The sequence below is a fragment of the Motacilla alba genome, chromosome Z (genome assembly GCF_015832195.1).
Source record: "Motacilla alba alba isolate MOTALB_02 chromosome Z, Motacilla_alba_V1.0_pri, whole genome shotgun sequence".
Classification (NCBI taxonomy): domain Eukaryota; kingdom Metazoa; phylum Chordata; class Aves; order Passeriformes; family Motacillidae; genus Motacilla; species Motacilla alba.
The window spans coordinates 13333592-13356742 of record NC_052046.1 but is presented as its reverse complement, the minus strand read 5'-3'; the positions used below and the strand labels follow the sequence as shown (position 1 = coordinate 13356742).

General features: G+C 38.1%; 1 protein-coding gene across 1 annotated transcript; it reads left to right on the top strand.

Moving 5' to 3' along the window:
• The first annotated feature begins 1178 nt into the window (after window positions 1–1178).
• On the top strand, window positions 1179–22993 carry PRKAA1 (protein kinase AMP-activated catalytic subunit alpha 1). Its single transcript, XM_038123580.1, has 9 exons — window positions 1179–1311; window positions 6989–7130; window positions 8958–9051; window positions 10743–10887; window positions 12548–12635; window positions 13421–13645; window positions 16778–17264; window positions 17641–17767; window positions 19829–22993. The coding sequence occupies exons 1-9, from the start codon at window positions 1179–1181 to the stop codon at window positions 20071–20073; spliced, it is 1686 nt and encodes a 561-aa protein (XP_037979508.1). The 3' UTR covers window positions 20074–22993.
• The last annotated feature ends 158 nt before the right edge of the window (window positions 22994–23151 follow it).

Here is a 23151-nt window from a genome sequence, read left to right as displayed (position 1 = left end):
AGCTGCTAAGCTAAAACTGATGAGCTGACACAGGTGTCCTAGAAACATCTGGCTGACAATCATTTTATATATGTGGCTTATATACTATAAGAGCTCAGTCCCACTTTTTCATGGACACCTTTCTGACACATCTCTTCCCTTTCCAGAGTGAGGGTATGAAGATTTCTTCCTTGAGTGGGAACACCCTTCAAGGTTACTTCCCTATGAAATTTTTAATGCCATTACCATAGAGGAATTTCTTAAATATACAATTTTTGCATAGACCAGAATTTCTGGTTTCCAACTGTAAAATTAATGTCTATAACATAAGTAATATTGAAGGCTCTCTGAATTGGATTTAGGACCGTTACTCAAATAAAATTGTCCAAACTTTCTTGCTGTGTGATGTATTTATCTCTTTGCAAACACATTCAGGGGCTGCGTGTAGGGTAGGCAAGAGAAACTATTTTAGATTTAATCATTCACTTAGTCTGGAGTACTAGGGAAAGGAAGTAAGGCATGGGAGTTGCCCATAACCTTCCTCTTCAATTGATGATCTCTCCGTTTTGAAATACCTGTCCAATGGTCACTTCTTCTCCAGGTTAATGTGTTTCTTTCAATGTGGAGTTGGAATGTGAATTAAAAAAAATTAATCCAGTTATAGTCAACAAAAAAAGAGGCCTGGTCTTTGGAAAATACCCAATGCGTGGAATGGAAGGCAAGTTAGTGGCTTAAATGCAATGTGAATGAGCGGCGTGAGTGGTTGGCAAGGCAAGCCAGAGAGCAGGGTGTGTGGTCAAGGTAGTTGGAGTTAAGAGACTCCTACTTTTCTTCGTATTCCTGTAATAGGGTCTAGATGTGGGAAGAGGAACTGAGGAGAAGAAACGGACTTAATTTACAAGGTAATTGGAGATACAGATTTCGGAGGTCCGCTTTCATGCGGACGGCCTCGCTGCAAGGGCGCCACTCCTCACAAGCAGCCCGCACGCGCCGCCAACCCCGCGCCGCGCAGCCCAGCAGGGCCCGCTCTCCCCCGGGCGCCCGTGGGCCGGCCCGGCCTCCCCCGAGAGCCGCAATGGTTCGTCCTGGGGCAGGGCGGGAGGGCGTCAGTGCGCCGTTCGCTTCCGGGTTCGGGTGCGGGCGGGCGCTCTGTGGTTGCTCCTCCCCGCCGGCGCTCCGGCCCGGCGCGGGCGGGCGCTATGCGCAGGCTCGGCCCTTGCCTCAAGATGGCGGCGGTGGCGGATAAACAGAAGCACGAGCACGGGCGGGTGAAGATCGGGCACTACATCCTGGGGGACACGCTGGGCGTCGGCACCTTCGGGAAAGTCAAGGGTAAGCGGGGCCGCGGGGCGATCGGCGGCCCGTCAGCGGGGCCCCGGCGCCGGGAGCGGAGCTTGCCCGGGCTGAGCTGCCGGGGTGGGACTTGAGGTCCCGCTGCGGGAAGCAGCGGCTGGGGCACAAACAGCTTCCTCATCTGTGCTTGCGGAAATAACCGCTGCGAGCTGAATGCTGCCTCTGTTTAGAACAACACCGGGCACGTAACTAAAGTAGGGAGTCCTCGAGCTATGTATGTTGCATTTTGAATCTCAAGTGCGAACTCTGGATGCCCTTGTAAGGAAGGCAAAATTTCTCTCTCTATAGAGAAATAAGCGTAAAAAGATGGGTCTAGGATTGTTGGATTAGTTGGTAACATAGCTGATGTGCTACGCACAGCTGTGTGTGATACGGAAAAAATTAATGTTTAATCTGCTTGACCAGTGGTTAGCAAAGTTGTTTTTTTTTTTTTTTTCCAGCTCAGATTTAAAAAATTTTCCAATGTAGGTCTATGGATACCCTATGGCTTGTTTGAGGGCTAGTAGAAATAAGGTAGAATTTAAACTTCCCCATAGTACCATGCACCGCAGATGCCAGGACTGTGCATTAGTTTACACTGTTCTTGCCGCGTTGTTTGTGAGAACTTCAAATATTGGGGCAAGCAAATAAAAAACATCCTTTCTCAAATGAGTAGAGCCAGGCTTAGGCTGTATTCTTCATAAGAGTTGTTTTTGTTTGTTTGTTTGTTTTTTTGTTTTGTTTTTGGTTTGTTGTGGGGTTTTTTTGGGGGGGCTTTTTTTAAAGAGGTTTTTTTTTAGACCTTTTTTTTGTTAACTTAATAGGTGCATAAAAAACTCAGCTTTTTTTTCTCCAGTATAGATAATCCATTGTCTATGCTCTGCACAAGCTCTTTTAGCTATTGACATGTTCTGAAAAAAATTAATAATGTATAGTAAATAGGATGATATTTTGCTCTAGGGAAGCAGTAAAATTATTTGGAAAGAACAGCCCTTCAAGTCACTTTTTCAAGAGAAGCTTATAAAAGGGGCAGCCCCAGCCATTTGGGAGCAGAGACAACCCCCCCTGCCCCATCTGGCAGCTGAGGTGCCATTTTTTTCTGTGGGACCTTAGTACTTCCTTGAGTAGAGACAAAAAAAAAGTAATGCAGCAGACAAGCATTCTCTTTACTCAAGGAAGGATTCCCTGCTTGAGAGGAGGGGTCAAAGCTGTGTTTGTTCTGTGGTTTTTTACCCAGCACACTGCAGAAGACTAGGATTGACACACCATCAATGTTCTAGTATGATCCTAGATGTAGGAGAGCACTGTTGTGGTACTGCTTTTCTTGTCCCCATATGATGTACTGTGTTACTTTTGTCTTGCTTCAGCTGTGTTTAATAAAGAACGTTTTATCTATGGTGCACTGATTTTCCTCTTGACCACACATTTTCTTCATTTAATACCAGATCTGCAATTGTTTTCCTGTTTTCATAATTTCCTTCTCTGGTGATATGGTTTCATCAATTGGCATAAGGTGAAAAACATGTGTTCACCTCTTAAAATTCAGTTAGGATATACCTTGAGCTCATGTAATGTAGGGGGTCAGGCATATGGCTAAGTGAATGTTTTACTCTAACACTGGTGGCAGCCTGAAAAAATTGGACTGGATAAATCAGTGCTTTATTTGGTAATTGTGAAAGGTCTCCTGCTGTCGCATTCAGATGAATTCACACTGCTGGTAGCTGTCATTGATGTGGTTCTGTCCAGTTTATCATTTTCACCTGGCTGTGCCACTCTGAATGAATTCTGAGTGACTTGGTTACCTGATGGTGCCTCAGATGGGCAGTCACAGAAATGGCTGTTCCTAGCCATCATCTAGGCAAAGCTAAAATGCCACTAAAGTGAAAAGCTGAGGTGGAAGAATACTGAATTTAACCAATTGTATGAGACACATTTATGTTCAGACTTCACTAGGATTCAGTGTAAAACATCTATCCCTATTTCCATCAATTTTTTTAAGCACTGCTGATGTTTTCTGCTGAAACTAGATGCAAACTTATTTCCAGATACTTTTTTTTAAAGTTATCTTCGATAAAAGGAAGAGTACTTGGGTTTCCAGCGGTCCATACTGAGACTATAAAGGATGTTACTTAAGGCTCTAAATATACAATAATTGTTCCAGCTCTCTGTATCTAGAGTATCAACACTTTTCTGTATAGACTGCAAACCAAGTGGTGTGGGTCAAGGCAGCAGTAAGACATCTGGAAATGAACAGTGCAGGTCAGTATGGTATCTAATGTTGTGAAGCAAGATGGCCTTGCACAGCACAAACTGTTGTTGTTTAGGATTTTTTCCCATGTTAGTGAAAATATTTGTTTAGCTCATACTCTTAAAGACTGCTTCCCTCTGAGCTTTGGATTGGCTTTTTGGCCTGCTGCAAATTGTTTCATTAAATACAACGTAGCCTTCAGATTATTTTTTTTTCCTCTAAAAACTTAATGGCTGATACCTGTATTTCATAAGTATATTGTATTTGGTCTGCATGGCCTCAAAATAAGTTTTTTTCCAATTTAAGAAGTGTTGAACAAGATAGAGACTCTTCCTCCTGCACTTCTACAGTTAGTAAGTCACTGCTGCTTTGAGACTCTGTCACTGTCATGAAAATCTTGATGCTATGCAAGGCCAAAGTGAAGTTTAAAGGCAATTAGTATTATTGGAGAAAAAAGAAATATAGGAATATACTAGGTCTGTTAATTTAATTTTTCTTTTTTTTTTTTCCTTTTTTCAGAGATTATTTTGAAGGACTGATAGCTAGTTGAGGATTAGGGTGTGTTCCCTTTTATAGGTACAACTTCCATTGAGTAGTAATGGAAAGTAGATTTCAGGAAAGTAACACTGGCTGCTTATGTTTCTACATGATATTATCTGGTGTGACGCTTTCACTGTCCTAATGCCTAATGATGTCCTAATGTTGAATTCAAAAGTGTCAGCAGTCTGTAACCAGTTGGTATCTGCTGTTTTACTGGTAACAGATACCTTGAACTGTATCCAGGAAAGGCTACATGTATCTTAAAAGGCTAGATTTGTTGTAATTTCAAATTGAGTTGAAGTAAGCCAAAATAGAGATTGAATTTGAATGTCTTAAGCAAGAGAATAGGCTTTTTGGGATCTTTCTGCACCAGCACCGAACCACAGTATGTTTTCATTACAATATTTTATTCAGAGCTGGAGGAGTTGAAGAAGCAGAAAATCTTGTTTTCTCCCAGTCAGTGAATAAAATTAAGGCTTGAGGCTCACAGCCTTGAAGGCTGTGACAGCTTTGAAGGCTGTGACAGCTAGAATTGGTTTCAGTCAACTGCAAATGTTACTGTTTAATTACTTTGAAAGAAAATTGTTTTGAAAAGCTCTTTTCTTATGTGCCTTTCCTATCGAACATAGATTGTAGCTAATTAATTACTTTCTAATGTTTTTCTGAGTGCTAATGGAATTCCAGTCTAAGGTAGACTGAGAAATAGAAATAAAACAAAGCCGTTTAAAAATGAGATTTTATAACCCAGTGCGTGTCAGAACTGTGTATTTATATCCTAAGCTGTAGACTTGGTCAAATATGTATGCTACTTACTGTATTAAACATCTTCTTAAATGTACTTTGTACAGCAAAAGAAGCTGCAGATTCATGTGCTTGACCAAAAGATTTTTGCTTGGTTTCTAAGAAGTTGTTTCTTACTAACAAAAACAAATGCTACATTTTAACTTACTGATTAAAGTTGTGGTTTTCTTTTTTTTTTGGGGTGGGGTTGTTTGTTTGGTTTGTTTGTTTTTGTTTTTTTTTCAAACAATCCTGGTGTACATCAGTTTCCATTATGGATGGGTAAAGACTTTACAATTAGAATAGTTGCTTTTCTAATTTTTATCACTTTTTATGATGATTCTTTACTCCTGAGGGTTTGAACATAGGTGATATAATTTGTTTGGTTCCTTTAAACTGCAATCACATTTGAAGAAAATAAAGGGAATGTGATTGCTTTGATTGTAGGTCTGGTTCAAGGCAAATAATTCTCATACATTTCTAGGCACTCACCTGCCACTGCTTTGTGGTCTCTCTAGAACTTGCTATGGATTCCAGCTTTGTCTTGCATTCCTCAGTAGTGCAAATATGCCTGCCCAGCACTTTGTGTATTGTGGCCGTTATTAGATAATGGCCTTCTGAATTAGGGAATGTCTTTTCATCCTAGTCAGAGCTCTTCTGTTTTTTCATGTGTTAAACATATCTCAGTGCAGCATTGTCATGGTTCTGGGTCTTGGGTAATCCACTGTTTAGTTCCCTGCAGGAATTCAGACTGCTTAATTTTATAGGTGGCTGTCTTCTTACAGGAAAAAAACATGAAGATGCTTATCATTATCTTCTGCCTCTCTGCTAAAAACTTCTCACTTACATTGGTTTTTAGCTTGCTATAGAGGCAGAATGCAACAGGAAGGTATTTTGTGCTGGAATGAGATTTACAGATTGATGGGTGTTTGTTTATTCAGATTATCTGTTAAACACAAATATTTTTGTGGGTCACCACTGTTTAATCACAGCTTCCCATTTAAATTAAAAACTTGAAGCTCAGGGCTTATTTAAATTTTCAGGTGAGGGTAGGCACCCAAATGAGTGAGTATTGTGTTCAGCACCGTCCTGTTACCAGTGTCTATTTATGTGGACAAGGATGAGCCATACGTGTGTCTGGAGAATCTGGTTTTTCTTTGGAAGGTAGAAGTCAGGGTGGCAAATGAATGGTATTATTATAATCACTGCATGTGGCAGCCATGCAGACAGGGAAGCCTTCTAGTAAAAGAGATACTTAGCTTCTTGGTGTTCCATCTGTGATCATGTTTTGGGTTTAAGAAAAATATTCTGATGGACTTTGCTGTGACTACTCCTAATAGCACTTGCAAAGTTAAGGACTTTAACAGAGGTAACTTACTGTGAAATAGTTTATACTTTTTAGTTCCTCTGTTTAAAGAACAGTGAAACCGTCCTTAATTTCTTTTCCACTTCTAGGAATGCATTAGGTTGCATGTTTGCATTGTTTTTCCTTGTTTCTGTTCTATTTTTTGTGCATTTCTTGTCACATTTGCCACTTATTTAAATAGAATAAAGCTCTGGTGTTAACTGCACAGAATGTGAGGCTGTCAGACTGCTCCAAGGACAGATACATTTTTATAAGTAAACTCATCAGGTACTTACACTGGTAATTCAGAGCAATTGCTGAAGCAGGCTTCTTGAGGGAGTGATAGGAGTGATCCTTGCAGATGAAGTAGAAGTACACAAAAACATGCATTGCCAAGCAAGCTGAAAGCTTGCAGTGACTTACACAGTGAGTGGAAATGCTCTCTCTAGTTAGCAAGGATGGCAGGGTTTGGGTATATGCTTTTTTTTTTTTTAACCAATATTGCAAAAAATGGTATGCTGCAAGACTTCTGCTGGTTAGGTTTAGGGAATTTCTTACATGTATAAGTCTACTAATTATAGAATTGTGGGAGAAATTGGAGTAGGGCTGAAGAAATTCCATGTCATCTGGTTTTCAACCTCCCCAAAGATAATGGGAGGTATGTGGAATGCTAGTGTCTTAACTTTGCTACATTCAAAAAGGAGAAATAATGTCGTAACTGAACAATTTAAAACCTTGACTAAATACTTCCTTGTTTCTTGCAGTTGGAAAACATGAGCTAACTGGGCATAAAGTTGCTGTGAAGATCCTGAATCGACAGAAGATTCGCAGCCTTGATGTTGTAGGCAAAATCCGCAGGGAGATTCAGAACCTCAAACTCTTCAGGCATCCTCATATAATAAAGCTGTAAGTTTTGTGTAGTATAATCAAGCTTACTTAGACAGTAATGTCTTTTTGCTCTCACTGATCTGAAAAACATTTAAAGGGCAATACTACAAACAGTAGTATTATACTACAAACAGTAGTATTACTTAAGTATATAAGTATACTTACCTTGTCAGAAAAGTAACCAGCTTCAAAGTGTGCAGCTGTGCACTCTGTAATGTGTTTTTACAAAGCTGTAAAAGGTCTTTACTGCAGGCTGGAGAGTTTCCATTAGATCTTTGCTTAGACATTCTTTGGACAGATGTATGAAAGGTAATGTCATATTTCTGGTAGCAGTCATCTCTGAGTTTAGTGGCTACTTCAGTTTTCTTTTTCTGTTTATGTTTGATCTTTTTTTTTCTGCTTGGAAAATGAGTTACTAAGAACAAGAGTGTAAAGGTCATTTCTATAACAAGTTTATTGTATCTTTTCAAAGTGTTTTTAGTGATGTGCTGGTCATTGATATATGTTTTTTCAGTGTAGGTGGTGCAAGATTTTTCTGAATTAAGAATGTAAAGTTTGATAAATATGTTTGCTATTTCAGAAATCTTCCGTGTAGTGGCTACCCTTTGTCTAAAAGTGGTATTTAAAATGTGCCTGATTACATCTCTTAGTTGATCAATAGTTCATCTGTGGATTTCAGAGTAAAACTATGTCCCAGAGTAGACCCCCCCATGTCTTGTCTGTGGTAACAAATTATAAATAACATTGATTTTCTTTGACTAATTTCCTGTTAAAATAATCTGCACTTTTAGATTGTGGGTGACTTCCACTGTCTTAGTCATGATGTGGGTGGTTGTTTTATTGGTAGAATTTTTTCTAAAGACCCCGTTGCCACCGGCAGATGCCATGTTTCTGCACTTCCTTTAATTCAGCAACAGCTGTTACACTGAAGCTAAATTACCTTGTGTAAGGTCAACTCACCCACTTCTTCAGTGAGCTAGTTTTCTGAAGGCTGTTGAGCTGATTTGTCAGCAAAATTGCCAGTGCTTTCAGTTAATCTGTGAATGGGTCCAAAGGGCATACCTATAGCCAGAACAGAATCACCAAGTGACATACCAGGGTGAAAGAGGAATGTGTGCTTGTGGTGTTGCTAAACTGAAGACAGTTTAGCAGATTTGAGATGACAGTTTCTTTCTCAGGGAATCACAGGGAAAATTTTTTCTTTTGCGTGTGGAATGCTGTAAAGAGGACAAAGGAAATAAGTTTTAGGTAAGGATATTAGAAAAAATCAAAATCTCTTAAATTTTGATTTTGTCCTTAAACTTGTTATTTCAAAGCTTCAACGCAATGTTTTTAAATATAATTGAAGTAGAATGATAAAAATATAACAACCAGAAATCAATACTCTTAAATATTAATATCCATCATTCTTAAGAGGAATTTTTTCCTAGTCTCGAAGTACACTTTCTCATTTATGGCAAGTGAATTTTTTTGCATGTTAATGTTGAAAAGTGTGTATTTTTGCAACACTAGCAAAGTCCTTTTGAAGTCCCTTTTCACTGCATCAAGCTATTGATGAGGCAGCACTGTCTTATACAGTCTTATAGTCTTAAACTGTCTTAAAGAAATCACTTGTTCCTCCGGAAGAGGGATTACAAATTTTCTGCTAGTCTTTGAAATGGTGGCATCACACAGTGAAAGGAGAGTAAAAAGCTCCTGAAAAACATTGTCATTCCAGTAGCTGTAGATTGATTGATAACTATTTTAAAGTATATTTTTATCTGATTATTTGTATGACTTCAGTTTTAACTAAATGTAACTATGTTTTACTGAGTGTGTAGACTAATAGTTGCCTTCTCTTATCAGGTACCAGGTCATCAGCACACCCACTGACATTTTCATGGTGATGGAATATGTTTCAGGAGGAGAACTGTTTGATTATATCTGTAAAAATGGAAGGGTAAGAAGTAGTCCAGCTCTGCAAATCAGTGACTTGCATTCTGTTATTGCATTTTCAACGTTCCTGTGTCACTCTACACTGAGGGGACAGACTTCTGGGTATCTTTTTGGGTATCTTTGTCAGAATGATGCAATAAAAAGTTTTCTTTTCTCAAAAGAATATTATGATTGGTATAGCACAGGATTTATGATTAGAGTGGCACAGGATTTCTATGAGCAGAATGAATATACTATAATTTATAAGTAGTGTAGTACAGAATTTTTATACAACTTAACTTGGGATATCTATTCACCTAGATCCTCTGTAGATATGGTCAAATCTTAAAACATATTTTGCTGTATTCATATAACGTCACAGTCTAGCCTTGAAAGTCCTAGGGATGAATACAAGTCACTGTGTCCTCAGAGGAAGCAGAGGATGCTGGAGGTGTCTGTGGCCACTGAGAAGTCCTGGGTTTCATTCCCCTTAGGACTCATAACTGACGTTAAAGACATCAAACTCTGGCTGCTGTTCCACATGCCATGACAGTCATGGCTCTGTGCCTGAGAGCTAAAAGCTGGTAAGGCAGCAGATAATCAGCCTAGCACCCAGGAATCTTGAGGCTGGTAGGGAGGGGAAGAAGAAAACTGGTTTATTTGCTTCACAGGACCTCCAGGGCCTGATAATGAGGTAGTGGGCACGAACACATGACTTGCATGGTCACAGAATGGCTGCTTGCCTCACTAAGTGGCCTTAATTAAGCTAACCACTTTATCATAGGCTGGAAGCAAGGGGTACTGTTTACATCTTGTTAACTGTGGGTGTGTTTTGCTGCTATCAATTAAAATATATTTTATGACTGTGGTTTTTGTTTTTTTTTTTTTTTTTGAAAGTATAAATGGTTATATGTGTTATATATATATATGTTATATACATTCCAAATGTATGACTTTGTCTTGTGTGACTTCCTTTTTACTAATCTGTTAATTTACAATGGCTGGGAATAAACTAGGTGAATATGTACCCAATTGGGAGTAGCTGAAAACTGTTTCTTTAGTATATCCCATTATTAGAAAGCTACCATTGTCCCCTTATTACTGTCTTCTACTATTAGAACAGCTTGTGTGAAAGATCTGAACTCCCTTTTTACAGACTAGATATATAGGATACTTCAGTTGCTGGGACAAACTGATAGGGATTATGGGTCTTTGTAGGAAAGGCCCACCTAAGTCTGCTGTTTGGGACTAGCTGCTGAGAGCATAAATAGCATCTGAAATTTATAATTTCTGTGCTGCATTTCAGCAGCTTTGGCCAGCTTAAATCTTGCACTGTGCTTAAACATCAAACTGATAATTCCAGTTATACAAAGCTAAATGTTTGAGTGCTAATGTTTCTAGTTAGTGAGTAGGTAATATCTGCCAAACCCAATTTCAAAAGTGTGATTAAGAACTTTCAGTGACTTTCTGAGTAAGTGGGTATCTTTTGTTTGAGTCACTTTAGAGCTGTGCTACAAACAAAATGATGTATGATATGAAGCTGCTTGCTACTAGTTCAGATAATCTATAGGAGTATCTATAAAGCTGTATTAAGTATCAAATGATAAGTATAATTGGTAAGTTTAGGTCATGGGAAAGTCTCCTCTGGCTAGTAAAAATGAAAAACAAGTTAACTTCCACTATCTCTTAATTATTTAAAATCTTTGTCTGTTGTAGCTTGATGAGAAGGAAAGTAGACGTCTATTTCAGCAAATCCTTTCTGGTGTGGATTACTGTCACAGGCACATGGTAGTACATAGAGATCTGAAGCCTGAAAATGTGCTTCTTGATGCACACATGAATGCTAAGATAGCTGACTTTGGTAAGTATTGCTTTATTTTTTCTATCTGATTGCATTTCTGGTGTTAGATCCTGTTAATAACAATAGGAAATATTAAACAAAGTATGTATACTTTTATATCCTGGTGGTGGGATACAACAGAGGAACATAAAGAAAATAGATGTAAAGCAAAATAATGTTCTTGCACATTTATTGAGCTTGTTTTCCTCTCAAGCTTTCTTGCTTTCTCTTGAGGTATTGTCTGTGACTGGCTGAAATTGTGAACTGATTAGTTTGGTTTCACTTAACAATATTTTCTCTGAAATGCTAAGTAAACTTAGTTTCTGACCTTTCTTCTTCAAAACTCACTCCTTTTCTGTTTCACCATCTGTAAAATGTAGATGCTTAGCTCTCCTGGAAGAACAGTGCAGGGGCGATTCATCATATTTAAGAAGCTACAGTATTATAGAAAAATACACTAGTCTTCCTGATTAGTTTATGCCAGCTGTTCATGTCACAGCTGCAGAGAAGTCTTGAAGCTAGGTTTTGGAACCATCTGAGTCAGGAAACCTCATCACATATAAGCATAGTAAGGTATCCATACTGCTGTGTCAAGACAGATCTCTTGTAGACATAGTTGATAATACCTGCTTATCTAAGTCTCCAGTGAAAGGTGTTAGGTAGTGCTGAGTATGCAAAGTATGTTTTAAAAGTATGGTGTTCAACTGTGTGGGCCCTGGGAATCACATTGGTTTCTCATGTGAAGAAAATTATTTGGGTAAATGGCTCACATGGTAAAGAAATGCAGTATAATAACTTACAAAAACATCTTCCTGTAACTTAGCATCAGCAAAACTGTAGCACTCATTTATTCATGAGTGGTGTATTGAACAAGAGCTTAATAAAAGCTTTTGTTTGTTAGAATATGAAAGCTAGCCAAGCTATACTCTTTCCCCTCCACATTCCCTGCTGACCCATAAAAGGGCATAATTCTTTCTTGGAGATTGAGTTCTTTGGCTTATAGTAGTCTTGATCATGAAGCCTCACTGAGGAAACTAGAAGAAATTTTCTGCATCTGTTAGGCTATACTGAGTGCTGGTGAATGCAGGTGGCCTGGTTCTAAAGCACACTTCCATTGCTTACAGAGTCTCTGAAAAGCAAACTACTAAACTGCAGTGGTGCAGGAAACAGGTGCATAATGTAGGGGTGTAAATTGTAGTAAATTCATGTTTCTTCCTCAGTTCCTTTCTTCTGTGTAACCTCTAACAGGATTTTAGGGAATTCTGTGGTAGCATTTCCCACTTTGGCATTTTAGAAGCAAATGGGAATTTTAGTATTTCTTGTTAATGACCAAAATCCTCTCTTGCTATACTGCTTCATTCCCTTTGAGCAACTTTGTTCTCTGTCATGCCTGTGTCATCCAAATTTAACTGTTCTAGTCTAGGAATGAATATGTTCTCAAATATCTCTAGGCTGTGGGCAGTAACGGATTGATGTTACTCAGATTTCTGGTAAAATATATGGAGGATTATGTGGCATGCTCATATAAAAATTCCGTAACTCCAAACAATACTATTTCTTAACTGGAATAAATTTGTTAATTTTCTAATTTGAATCACTAGTGGTTTGTTCTAAGTGGTATATGCAGTGTGAATTAATTTTGCTCCCTGAATTTTTAGTAGTTACTCTTATACACTTTCAGGTCTATCAAATATGATGTCAGATGGAGAATTTTTAAGAACAAGCTGTGGTTCCCCTAACTATGCTGCACCAGAAGTAATTTCTGGAAGGTAGTTTCTTTTATATTGGATACATGTATGCATGTACTTCAGTCATGTTGCTGCTTGATTTTAAAGGGTACAAAAGTAGTTCAGTTGACATGCATTATGCTGAGGAACTGAGGGCTGTTAGTGGTATTGATAATTTTAAAAATGTTTAAGCTTCTGTGAACTAGCTGTGAGTAGTTCCTGTAAGGTAGAGGTGATATCTAGTGCCCCAAATGCGTTGTGTATACTCTGCCTGAATTGCTTTGAAAATCTCATGTATAGCTCAGATCTTCGAAGCTGAGGTGCAGAGTTACAGGCAGAGTCTGCTGTGAAGTTGAGTATCAGTGAAATACGCGCTGCAAAGTAGATACTCATTTTGGAGGTAACTTCCCTTTTTATAAACCATGATTGTCAAATCTGCTTTCAGCTACCTACCCTAATATTGCCTGTTGTTGACTGGACAGCAGATGTCTCTTTTACTCTGGCAGGGGCACAGAATACATGACACGGTCTGCTATATGGACTTGTCTTATTTCAGCCACAATTTGGGGCATAACTGACTTTGCACAGATTCCTCTAAAACATTGATAACAATATATAACATGGGCTTTCTTAGTAGTAGAGGCATGTTTCTTTCAGTTTGCCATTGTGAGAAATTGCACTATGGATTATTGTTACACATTAGAGAGGAAAAACTGTACTTGTGCCCTGGTTCATGTGCTTTTAATTACTGTGAGACAATGGAAAAATGACAGAAAACATATTGAAATGTATTAAACACTAATCACTAATAATTATTTTTTTCACAGGTTATATGCAGGTCCAGAAGTTGATATTTGGAGCAGTGGGGTTATTCTCTATGCTTTGTTATGCGGAACGCTTCCATTTGATGATGATCATGTGCCAACCCTTTTTAAGAAGATATGTGATGGTATCTTTTATACCCCTCAGTACCTGAATCCATCTGTCATTAGTCTTTTGAAGCACATGCTACAAGTGGATCCAATGAAAAGAGCAACAATCAGAGACATTAGGTAAAACACTTGCTGATGTCTGATCACAAGATACTGGAATTACAATAGCGTAAATATGCAGAACAAAAGAGTTATTCATACAGCTTGTCCATGTTTTCTAGACTGAGATGAAAAATTGCGCTTGTGATGGCTTGGTTTTAGCTCTGATAGTGCTGATCTGCAGTAGACAATGAAGTATCTATTGGAGAGCATAGTAAAACAAATTATTTATATTATATGTGGAAATATATATATATAATTATATATAATTTCCATATATATATTATATATGGAAATTCTGAGACACTTTAGGTTTAAGACTGCCATAGCAAAGCTGATTACTTGCATAATGGTTTGCAAAAATTACACTATATAGACATCTCTGGGAGAAGAAAATTGTCTGTGCTGTTAGGAACCAGTGCTCTCTACTGTAAATGTCTCTTTAATCTGATAACTACTGCTTTTATTCATATTTCTTCAGGCTCTGAAAAGCTATTTGTTAAGACTATCACTATTCCACATGTAAGGCATGTGGAATGCCTTCAATCCACATTTATAGCTTCAAAGCACTGGCATGAATTTGTGTATGAATGGTAATTACTTCACCAAGTACTGATAAGTTAAAGTTTGTAGGTAGAGAGAGGCATCATGGGCTCCAGATTCCAAGAGATAATTCTGGAGAAGTTGATTGTGTTGACAAATGTGCGCTGGATCAAACTAAAAAACAGGTAGCTGAGAGAAATGTACTTTATGCAGCTGCTTAGTTTTCTTCATAAGAAGCTCTAAGGAAAGAATGTTGCTATACTACCATAGTGAAAATGCTGCTCCTTTTAGGGCTGGAAGTTAGGAAATGAGCAACCTCAGTTGTGTTAAATAAATAGTGTGTGGAAAAGAAGTGGTATGAAACAGATGTTGAAAAATGTTGGTTACAGAACATGGATGGAATTTGAATCCGAAATGGCACTGTCCTATTATCCATATGACATGTCACCTCACAGTTTAAAGGACAAAATGAGTTTATTTAAATACCTTAATTCTTCTACGGGTTGTATGTATGTGCATGCAAGGGGAAAGGCCTGGTGCCATGAAGAGTAACAATATTCTTCTGGGTTCAGTCATCCCAGTTATGGCTGAGCCTGTGGCTGTTGTGATATGGGAAAATATTCTTCTGCTTCCAAATCAACTGTCTTTCTGATTAAACTATATTTTGCTCAGCACATTTGTGCTGAGGCACAGTGTTCTCAGGATCACACTGAGTAGAGCTTAGTGCACTATGCTGATTTGGGCTGGAATAGAGTTGAATTTTTTCACAGTAACTCTGTTTTGAATTTGTACTGAAAATTGTCTTGGTATCAGGCGGATATTGTAGTTACTGCTAAGCAGGGCTTGCACAGAGCTTCTTACACTGTCCTAACAGAGCAGGCTGGGGGGTGCCCAAGGAATTGTGAGGAGACAACTGCTGGAGTAGCTGATCCCAACTGAGCATAGGCATATTCCATACCATATGGAGTAATATTCTGCAGCAAAAATAAGTGGAAGGCTGATGGGGCTGGTCATCAGACATTTTGTGATGAGCAGTTGTTTTTATCTGCATTACTTGTCTTTCTTGGGTTTCCTTGTCACCTCTGTTTGGATTTCCTTGTCACCTCTCACCTGTAAGCATATTTTTTTTGCTTAGAATTTTTTAACCAACATTCTAATTATTAAACTGTTTTTATCTCAACCCTCAAATTTTTTGCACTTCTACTTTTCTGATTCTGCCCCTCATCTCACTGGAGAGGACCAAGCAAATGGCTTGGTCCAAGTAAATGTGGTGCTTAGTTGCTGGATGGGGTTAAACCATAGCAGTTGTGTTTGATACCCAGTGTGGGGCTTGAAGGTGAGATAAAAACAGATTTGAACAGAGCATATTTGATAAAATAATTATCAATTCTATCTGTATAATGGTTGTCAGAATATTGATTTTTCTGTTCTCAATATTGATTTACCTGGTCTCTTCCATGTTGCATTTTTTGCTGTACATGTGGAAGATTTGGGGTGGTTTTTTTGCAATTTGCTGTGCTATGTAGTGCTTAGTAACTTCTTTCATGGAGGTTTTTTGGTGTTTGTTTTTTTTTTGTAAATTTTTATTAGACCATTGGTTTTGAGCTTAATCTGGTATCTGGATTTTGTACTGAAGCTGTGTCTGTCCTCTAAATACCATCTCAGGGAGATAATTAACAATTATATATCTTTGTCCAAGATTTTTTTTTTGTGGAGCAAATACAGAATGGCACCTTTGCTACATTCTTCTGTAATGCTTTCTCCTTCATTGCCTTAACTTCAGTATCTTGAACATCCTTGGGCAGTCAAAATATTTCTACTGGTATTTCTTAGGAGCATAGTTTAGACTTTTTGGAAGATTAGCAAGCTGTTTTGGAACATCTCCCAGGCCTCACAGCAGTGTGATTATGGGTGGTAAGGTGTGTGGGAGAAAATGTGCAGGTAGGACATGTTAGAAATGGCATTTTGTCATGAAGTGATAGAATGTTTGAAAGAAAGATGCTTTTGGAAGGCCTGGCTTATTAACACTGTGCTGGGACATTGCCTGCTCCTATTGAACACTGCTCAGTACTAATCAGCACCCTCAAGGAGAAGATGGGATTTCTGGGTCTGAAAACATATCAACAGACACTGGCTAAGACAAAAACCCAGCTTTCAACCATATCACTTGCTCCTTTAATTAAAAATAAACAACTAAAGAAAAAGTAATCTCATTTGGTCAGGGATGAAGAAGCTTCTAGGAGGGAACAGGAGAGGGAATCAGAAGGATCAGCCCTTTCTGCAGCAAAAGAGTCCCAAGAACAGGAGAAGGAAGGTACTGAAATTATAAATGAGAAAGTAACCACCTGATTCCTATCCCTAAGCAATTTGTGAGATAACAAAAACATTTTTTTTCAGTTTCCTGTGAAATGTCTAGTAGAATCTTGTGCAGGCATTGATTACTTTCTGTACTGTTTTATTGTCTGTGCTACAAGGTGTCTTGGACTGGCAACCATTATTCTTTCTTCCAGCACAGACTAAAATTCATTTTATATTTTAAAGGAATTTCCTGTTAAAAATGTTTTCTTTACTTACATATACTCAGATTTTTTTTTTAATTTTTAAATCTAGGGAACATGAATGGTTTAAGCAGGATCTTCCAAAATACTTGTTTCCTGAAGATCCATCATATAGCTCTACCATGATTGATGATGAAGCCCTAAAAGAAGTGTGTGAGAAGTTTGAATGCACAGAAGAGGAAGTGCTAAGTTGTCTGTACAGCCGAAATCATCAGGACCCTCTAGCTGTTGCTTATCACCTCATTATAGATAACAGAAGAATAATGAACGAGGCCAAAGATTTCTACCTGGCCACAAGTCCACCAGATTCTTTTCTGGATGATCACCACCTGTCTCGCCCTCACCCTGAACGAGTGCCATTTTTAGTAGCTGAAGCACCACGTCCTCGCCACACCCTTGATGAGCTGAATCCACAGAAGTCAAAACACCAAGGTGTAAGACGGGCTAAATGGCACTTGGGAATACGGAGTCAGAGTCGGCCAAATGATATCATGGCTGAAGTTTGTAGAGCAATTAAACAACTGGATTATGAATGGAAGGTAACAAGATAGAGGACCTTTACAGCAAACAACAATGCATTTTGGTTTGAGCTGTGTAGTTACATAGCCAAGACATCTGAAACTGTTTTCATATTCTGGCATTAATCTCATGTGCCTGTGCTGTCTGTGTTTGCTGTGCCAGAAGGGTTTTGGGGGGAGAATGTACATGCTGACAGGAAAAAAAAAAGCTAAAATTTTCTCTTGGGCCTGCAGGAATATATTTCTCTTGGCTAAAAAAACCCCACTAACCCTCAAATCCAACAGGTAATGAAGTCTGAAATCATCTGATAAATACTAGTGAGTTGAAAGGACAAAAACAATATGCAGTGATTTTCAAGCAGTTCTGGCTAACTGACTCAAATCTCTTTCACACTAGGTTGTAAATCCATATTACCTGCGTGTGCGGAGGAAGAATCCAGTAACAAGTGCATATTCCAAAATGAGTCTCCAGCTGTATCAGGTGGACAGCAGAACATACTTACTGGACTTCCGTAGTATTGATGGTATGTGAAGAGTTGCTTAAGTTAATTGAGTTGTAGGGGAAATCATTCTACTTGCAAACATGTCTTTATTTACTTATTTTGAAGTGAAGTAAGTGTTGCCCTTTTTTTATTTTAAACCAATCTAACCTGTATTAGTGTTTCCTTATTTGTTCCTGGACTAGTGTCCCTGTGATATGTGCTTAGCTGCTGCATCCCATTTGCTTTTTTGCTATATCAGCTCCTGAGGTATTTTTTGTATGCATCAGAACTAATACCAGTAGTGCAAAAGGGGACAGGATTGTTGGAGGTTAGATTGGGACCAACTTAAGCTGCCTTCGGAGCCTCACCTCAAATTTAAACATTAATTTAGATCTGAAGTAAGCATGTTAACAGTGTTTTCTTGTGAAGATAAATGTGACATCTAGGCATTTAAATTTGACTTGGACTGTACCTCGCTGTACTGGGTCTGACTGAGATGGAGTTAATTTTCTTCCTAGCAGCCTACATGGTGCCGTTTTGGATCTGTGACTAAAACAGTATTGATAACACACTGCTGCTGAGTGTTGCTCAGCAGCACTGGCATAGTATCCAGCATTTCTTTTTCCACAGTGCTGTGTTGGGAGGGGAGCTACTGCTCTGCAGAGCTGAGCCAAACAAAGGGACAATGCCATATTATGTTATGCCTAGCAAAGAAAGGGCTTTTGGGGAAGGTAACCTTGAGACTGGTTGGGCATCAGTCTGCTTTGGAGATAGTGAGTGGTTGCCTTTGCATCACTTCATTCCTTCACGCCTTACTTAAAACTGTTTATTTCTACCTGTAAGTTTTCTCACTTTTGCCCTTCAATTTTCTTCCCCTTTGCTCTGAGATATCAGCTGCAAGGCAAAGTTAACCCACCAGTTCTACTAGTAGCTAAAATTTGAGGTAGGAATTTTATGCTTGAAGAAACTAAAATCTTGAAAGCATATAGTTTAACCTGTACAAAAATATATTTTATGGAGTGACAGTAACACAGTATAAAAATCCTGGATAGATGAAGTGAGCATAGGAGCTAATAGAGACTGCCACTTTTTTATGGGCATAGTAGACTAAAGGAAAATTACCTACAGCCACTGGTGTAGATGACATACCTAGGAAAACATTGCATGGAAAAAAGGAACTTTTTTTTTCTTTTTGACTGCTCAGAGCCGTGCAGCTGTGGGAGGGCAGCCTGGTAAAATCCTGGTTTCCACTTTTGAGGAAATACAACAAATCTGTGCCCTTGGGTTGTATCTCTTCCAACAGTTAAACTGATATGATATTCCTTCCCTCTGCCATGGTTAACGGTTCTTTGTTCCTCTTAACAATTTGTAAATATAAATAGCTTTGTGTAAACAAGAGATATTGCCTTTTCACCAATTTCTCCTGAAATAATTTTTCAGGAGCCAGCTTAGGGCCAAGTTAATGTTCAGTATTTAAAATAAGAATAGAGATGCTTCAGCAGAACACTACTATTAAGATGAAACTAATTTCTCTTCATACTGAAGGTAAAGATCAGTTGCTGCAGCCTAAATATACATTCTATGGTAAAAAACTTTCAAAAGAGAAGAATAAATGAATGCAGATGCTAACAAGTATATAGTGTTGTAACAAATTATCATAAAATACAAATAATAATATATAAATACCCAAAAGAGAACAAAACTAGAATAAAAATAAAGTAGATTGTAGAAAAACATCTACAGACTGCTATTGAACTTAATCTTATGATGCTGACCTGTTTTTATATTGAGTAACCTAAATTGAACAGTTTGCTGCTGAAATCAGTTAATGAAAAATACAATTAGTATTAGTCTGAACTAGATGTAAATAGTTTGAAGTAGAGTTCAGAGCACAGAGAGAATTAGCATAAGAACATTTGCTGTTGTGCTGCTGTGTATACAAGCTTTTATTTTGTATCAAATGCTGTTTGCAAAAGCTGTTCATTGATTAATCAAGATTTTAAAAGACAAGATTTTAAAGTGTGAGAAGGGGAAGATATTTGCTCTTCCTAGAAATGAATTTTTTTTTTACCAAGTTTTCCTCTTCTCTTCCCTTGTTCGCAGATGAAATTGCTGAAGCGAAGTCTGGGACTGCAACTCCGCAGAGATCAGGTTCTGTGAGCAACTATAAATCTTGTCAAAAAGATTCAGATGCTGATGCTCAAGGAAAATCTGCGGATACATCCCTTACCTCATCAGTGAACTCTTCGCTTGACTCTTCTGCAGCTGATGTAACTCCAAGACCAGGGAGTCATACAATTGAGTTTTTTGAGATGTGTGCAAATCTTATTAAAATACTTGCACAGTAATTTTGAAGATGGGCTTATTTCTTTTTAGAGCAATAAGCATGTCTAAATCATATTTAGATGCTTCCAATTATAATCAAGTGAAATTAACTAAGGCGCTGAAAAAGCTAGCCACAGAATGCAATTTTCATGGGGATTAAAATTATTATGGGCAGTTAACATGTATTATTTTGAAGCTGGTCTGAATTCTGTTTGCCTGCTGTCCAATAGCATAACACAGGTACAGGAAATAACATGCCCTTTGGGTAGTGTTTAACATTTTACCTTGAGTGCAAAATAGGCTGCCTATAACATTTAAGCTAGATGGACCTCCTTGTTCTTTTATCTAGTTATACATATATCTGATGCACTGTAAGTTAACATACATGTACTAGTTCTGTGATCTCAGTATGACTTGTTGGTCACCCTCTACAGTTGTGACTCAGAACTATCAGCATCTCCTAACAGATGTTAATGTGTTAAAACTGCTATGTTTCTTCCCCCTTATCTGACAAAAAATAATAAAGAATGCTATGATGTGTTACAGTATATTACTTTTAACAAAAAGTGTTATTAAAGGCATGCAAATCTGGCCAGTTGGAAATGTGTAGGTGCTCTGTAATGAATTGAGGGTGAAAATTCTGTGGACAGTGAGTAAAATGACTGAGTCCATAACAGTGGCAGGAGACTTAATGCTGAGAAGATGTGGCATCCCATGGACTAAACCAAGATGTTGCTTTGTGGAGAACTTGTCAGGAAGCTCCTCCTTGTCTGAGCATATTATCTTAGTGTGATAGCAGCACAGCAGCTCCCCACTGCTACTGCAGACCAGGAATCCTTTTCCTTAAAAACATGTCCCTGTAGTTAAGAGCAGAGCCTGAGGGCTGTTTCATGCTATTCCAGAAACTGAAATTTACAGGTTTTTAACAGATATGTTCATACCTTGATACAGCTGGTTATCACGTTAGCTTTAATAAACTATATAGTATTTAATATGAAGTGAAAACCACGTACACAGGTTTCTAGTTTTCCCAGACAACCTTTATAGGAAACTTAGCTATTTAATGTAACTGAATTAAACTAACTTTTCAGTTGAGCATTGAAAACTGATCATGACAACTTGAGCGCTAGAGTTGTTAACTGTAGATTGCAATTACCCATAATAAAAGTCCTTCTGCATTTATGGTTTTTGCAGCATTTCAGGAAAAAACCTGAACTTTGTATGTTAAAATCACAGGTAGTACTTGCATGAAAACCTTTAGTCTCTTTAAATTGGATGTAATTAGCCATGGTTCCATTTCCATCTTGCACTTAGTAGACATAAACAGTCATAAAATACTTAGTTTTGCATTCAAGACTTAATGCTTGCTTCTAAATAATATTCATGACCTACGTAGTTTCAAAGGTTGCTCCCCCAGGAATTGGCTGGAACTCCAGGCATTACTATGAGCAGTGAAACCTGGACTCTTCACATGGATGGAAATTCTTGCCAGTGGCTGAGATTTTATCCATGGGAAACTGCTAGCTACAGATATAGGAAGAGTTTAAATCCTGGCCAGTTGTCTGCAGCTCAGAAATTCACATGCACAGAATCTGAAGAAACATAAGGCTGTTTTGAAGCCCCTGAATGGCTGTAACTGTGTTTTGAACTGGGTGATTGTGAGGTCTGTCTCATAGGTGGGTACAAGTTTACAACTTCATTTTTTTATCCTCATGTGTCACAGATGGTCCCTGTAGGGACAGTGGCTGTATCACTGTACCTCAGAGTGGAAGATTTTCCAAAGTGGAAGTTAGTATCAGAAGTTGAAACCCAAAACTTTAAGATGCCATTGTGAGGGACCAGTTGCAAATCCTACAAAAAAGTCCTGTCTTTATTCTTGTACGAATTGGTACTGATGTACTGAATGAATCAATGTGTTCATTTTTGTTACCCTTTATTTTGGAATTAAGTATTGCACTTGTATAAACACTACAAACGCACAGGTTTTTAAATTGTAGCAATTCCTCATCTGGAATTGGTTTGGGATCACTTGCATATATTGAACTATTTATAAATGCTATTTGCTCCTTGTAATGCTGACAACACATGCAAGGTGCAAAGATGCAAAATAGTTCTTAATTTTATATACCTTTTCAGCCCTCTTGTGCTTTAAGACAACCCTGGTTTGTCCTTAGTTTTGGTATCAGGAGGTTAAAGCAAGTTTCTGGCAGAAGTGTACAATATATGTAGTTGTAAATAAAAGTGCATTTTTATGGTAGATCAATTTTGATGGCCAAAGGATTTCTGATTGAATTGAGATTTTTATAGGGAGGGGGAGGGGTAGAAAGGGGCACTAACAACCCAGTTGAACCCAGTTGCCTGTTTTGTGACTTTCCTATGCTTTGTAGAACTTGCTGTTGAAATTGCTTTCTTCACATGTTCCTACTGATCTTGCAGACCTTTAAGATTGCACTAGAAGCTGCCAATAGGCTGTGAAATGAAACTTCACTAAGAGAGCTGCCAGAGTTGTAAGGCAGTTTATGCAGATACACAAACTGGTAAAGTGTGTTACTCTGTATTCCCAAGCTTACTCCTGTTGGAGTACAATCAGTTACCTTGTCTTTGTATTGTCATTTTTTCAGTAACATGGATGAACCTGGGCTGTCCATGTGCAATATAAATCACTAGGTAATGGAAAAAAATTCATCTTGGTGGTGCAATATGAAGAAAAAAATCCTTTCATGTTTGTCTTGATATGAGTGTTTAATACAAATTTCGAGCTAAATTTCATTTTACCAATTGGTTACTATTGTTAGATATGAAGTCCTGTTCTTTAAGAAAGATGTGCCTACTTCCTGTTAATTTCTTTTGACAAAGCTGAATGGCAAAAATGCTTGTTTCTAACTGTATAACTTTTTAAACTTTCAAAACTAAAAACTAAGTAAACATGAAATACTGAACCATCTTGTTTGCAACTGTGTTCTTGCTCTTTTCTAGTGTTATATGTAAGTATACAAGAACTGTTACTCTCGTTTTAGAAACAACAGCTATTGCAATTATAGAAAAAGCAGCAACATGACAAAAATGACAGCACATTTCCCAGGTGGACCGGCTGGTGCACC

Coding starts and splice junctions, on each gene's coding strand:
- PRKAA1 (XM_038123580.1), top strand. CDS start 1,179: ATGCGCAGGCTCGGCCCTTGCCTCAAGATGGCGGCGGTGGCGGATAAA. Junction 7,131..8,957: donor CATCCTCATATAATAAAGCT/GTAAGTTTTGTG, acceptor TTCTCTTATCAG/GTACCAGGTCATCAGCACAC. Junction 17,768..19,828: donor GGACTTCCGTAGTATTGATG/GTATGTGAAGAG, acceptor CCTTGTTCGCAG/ATGAAATTGCTGAAGCGAAG.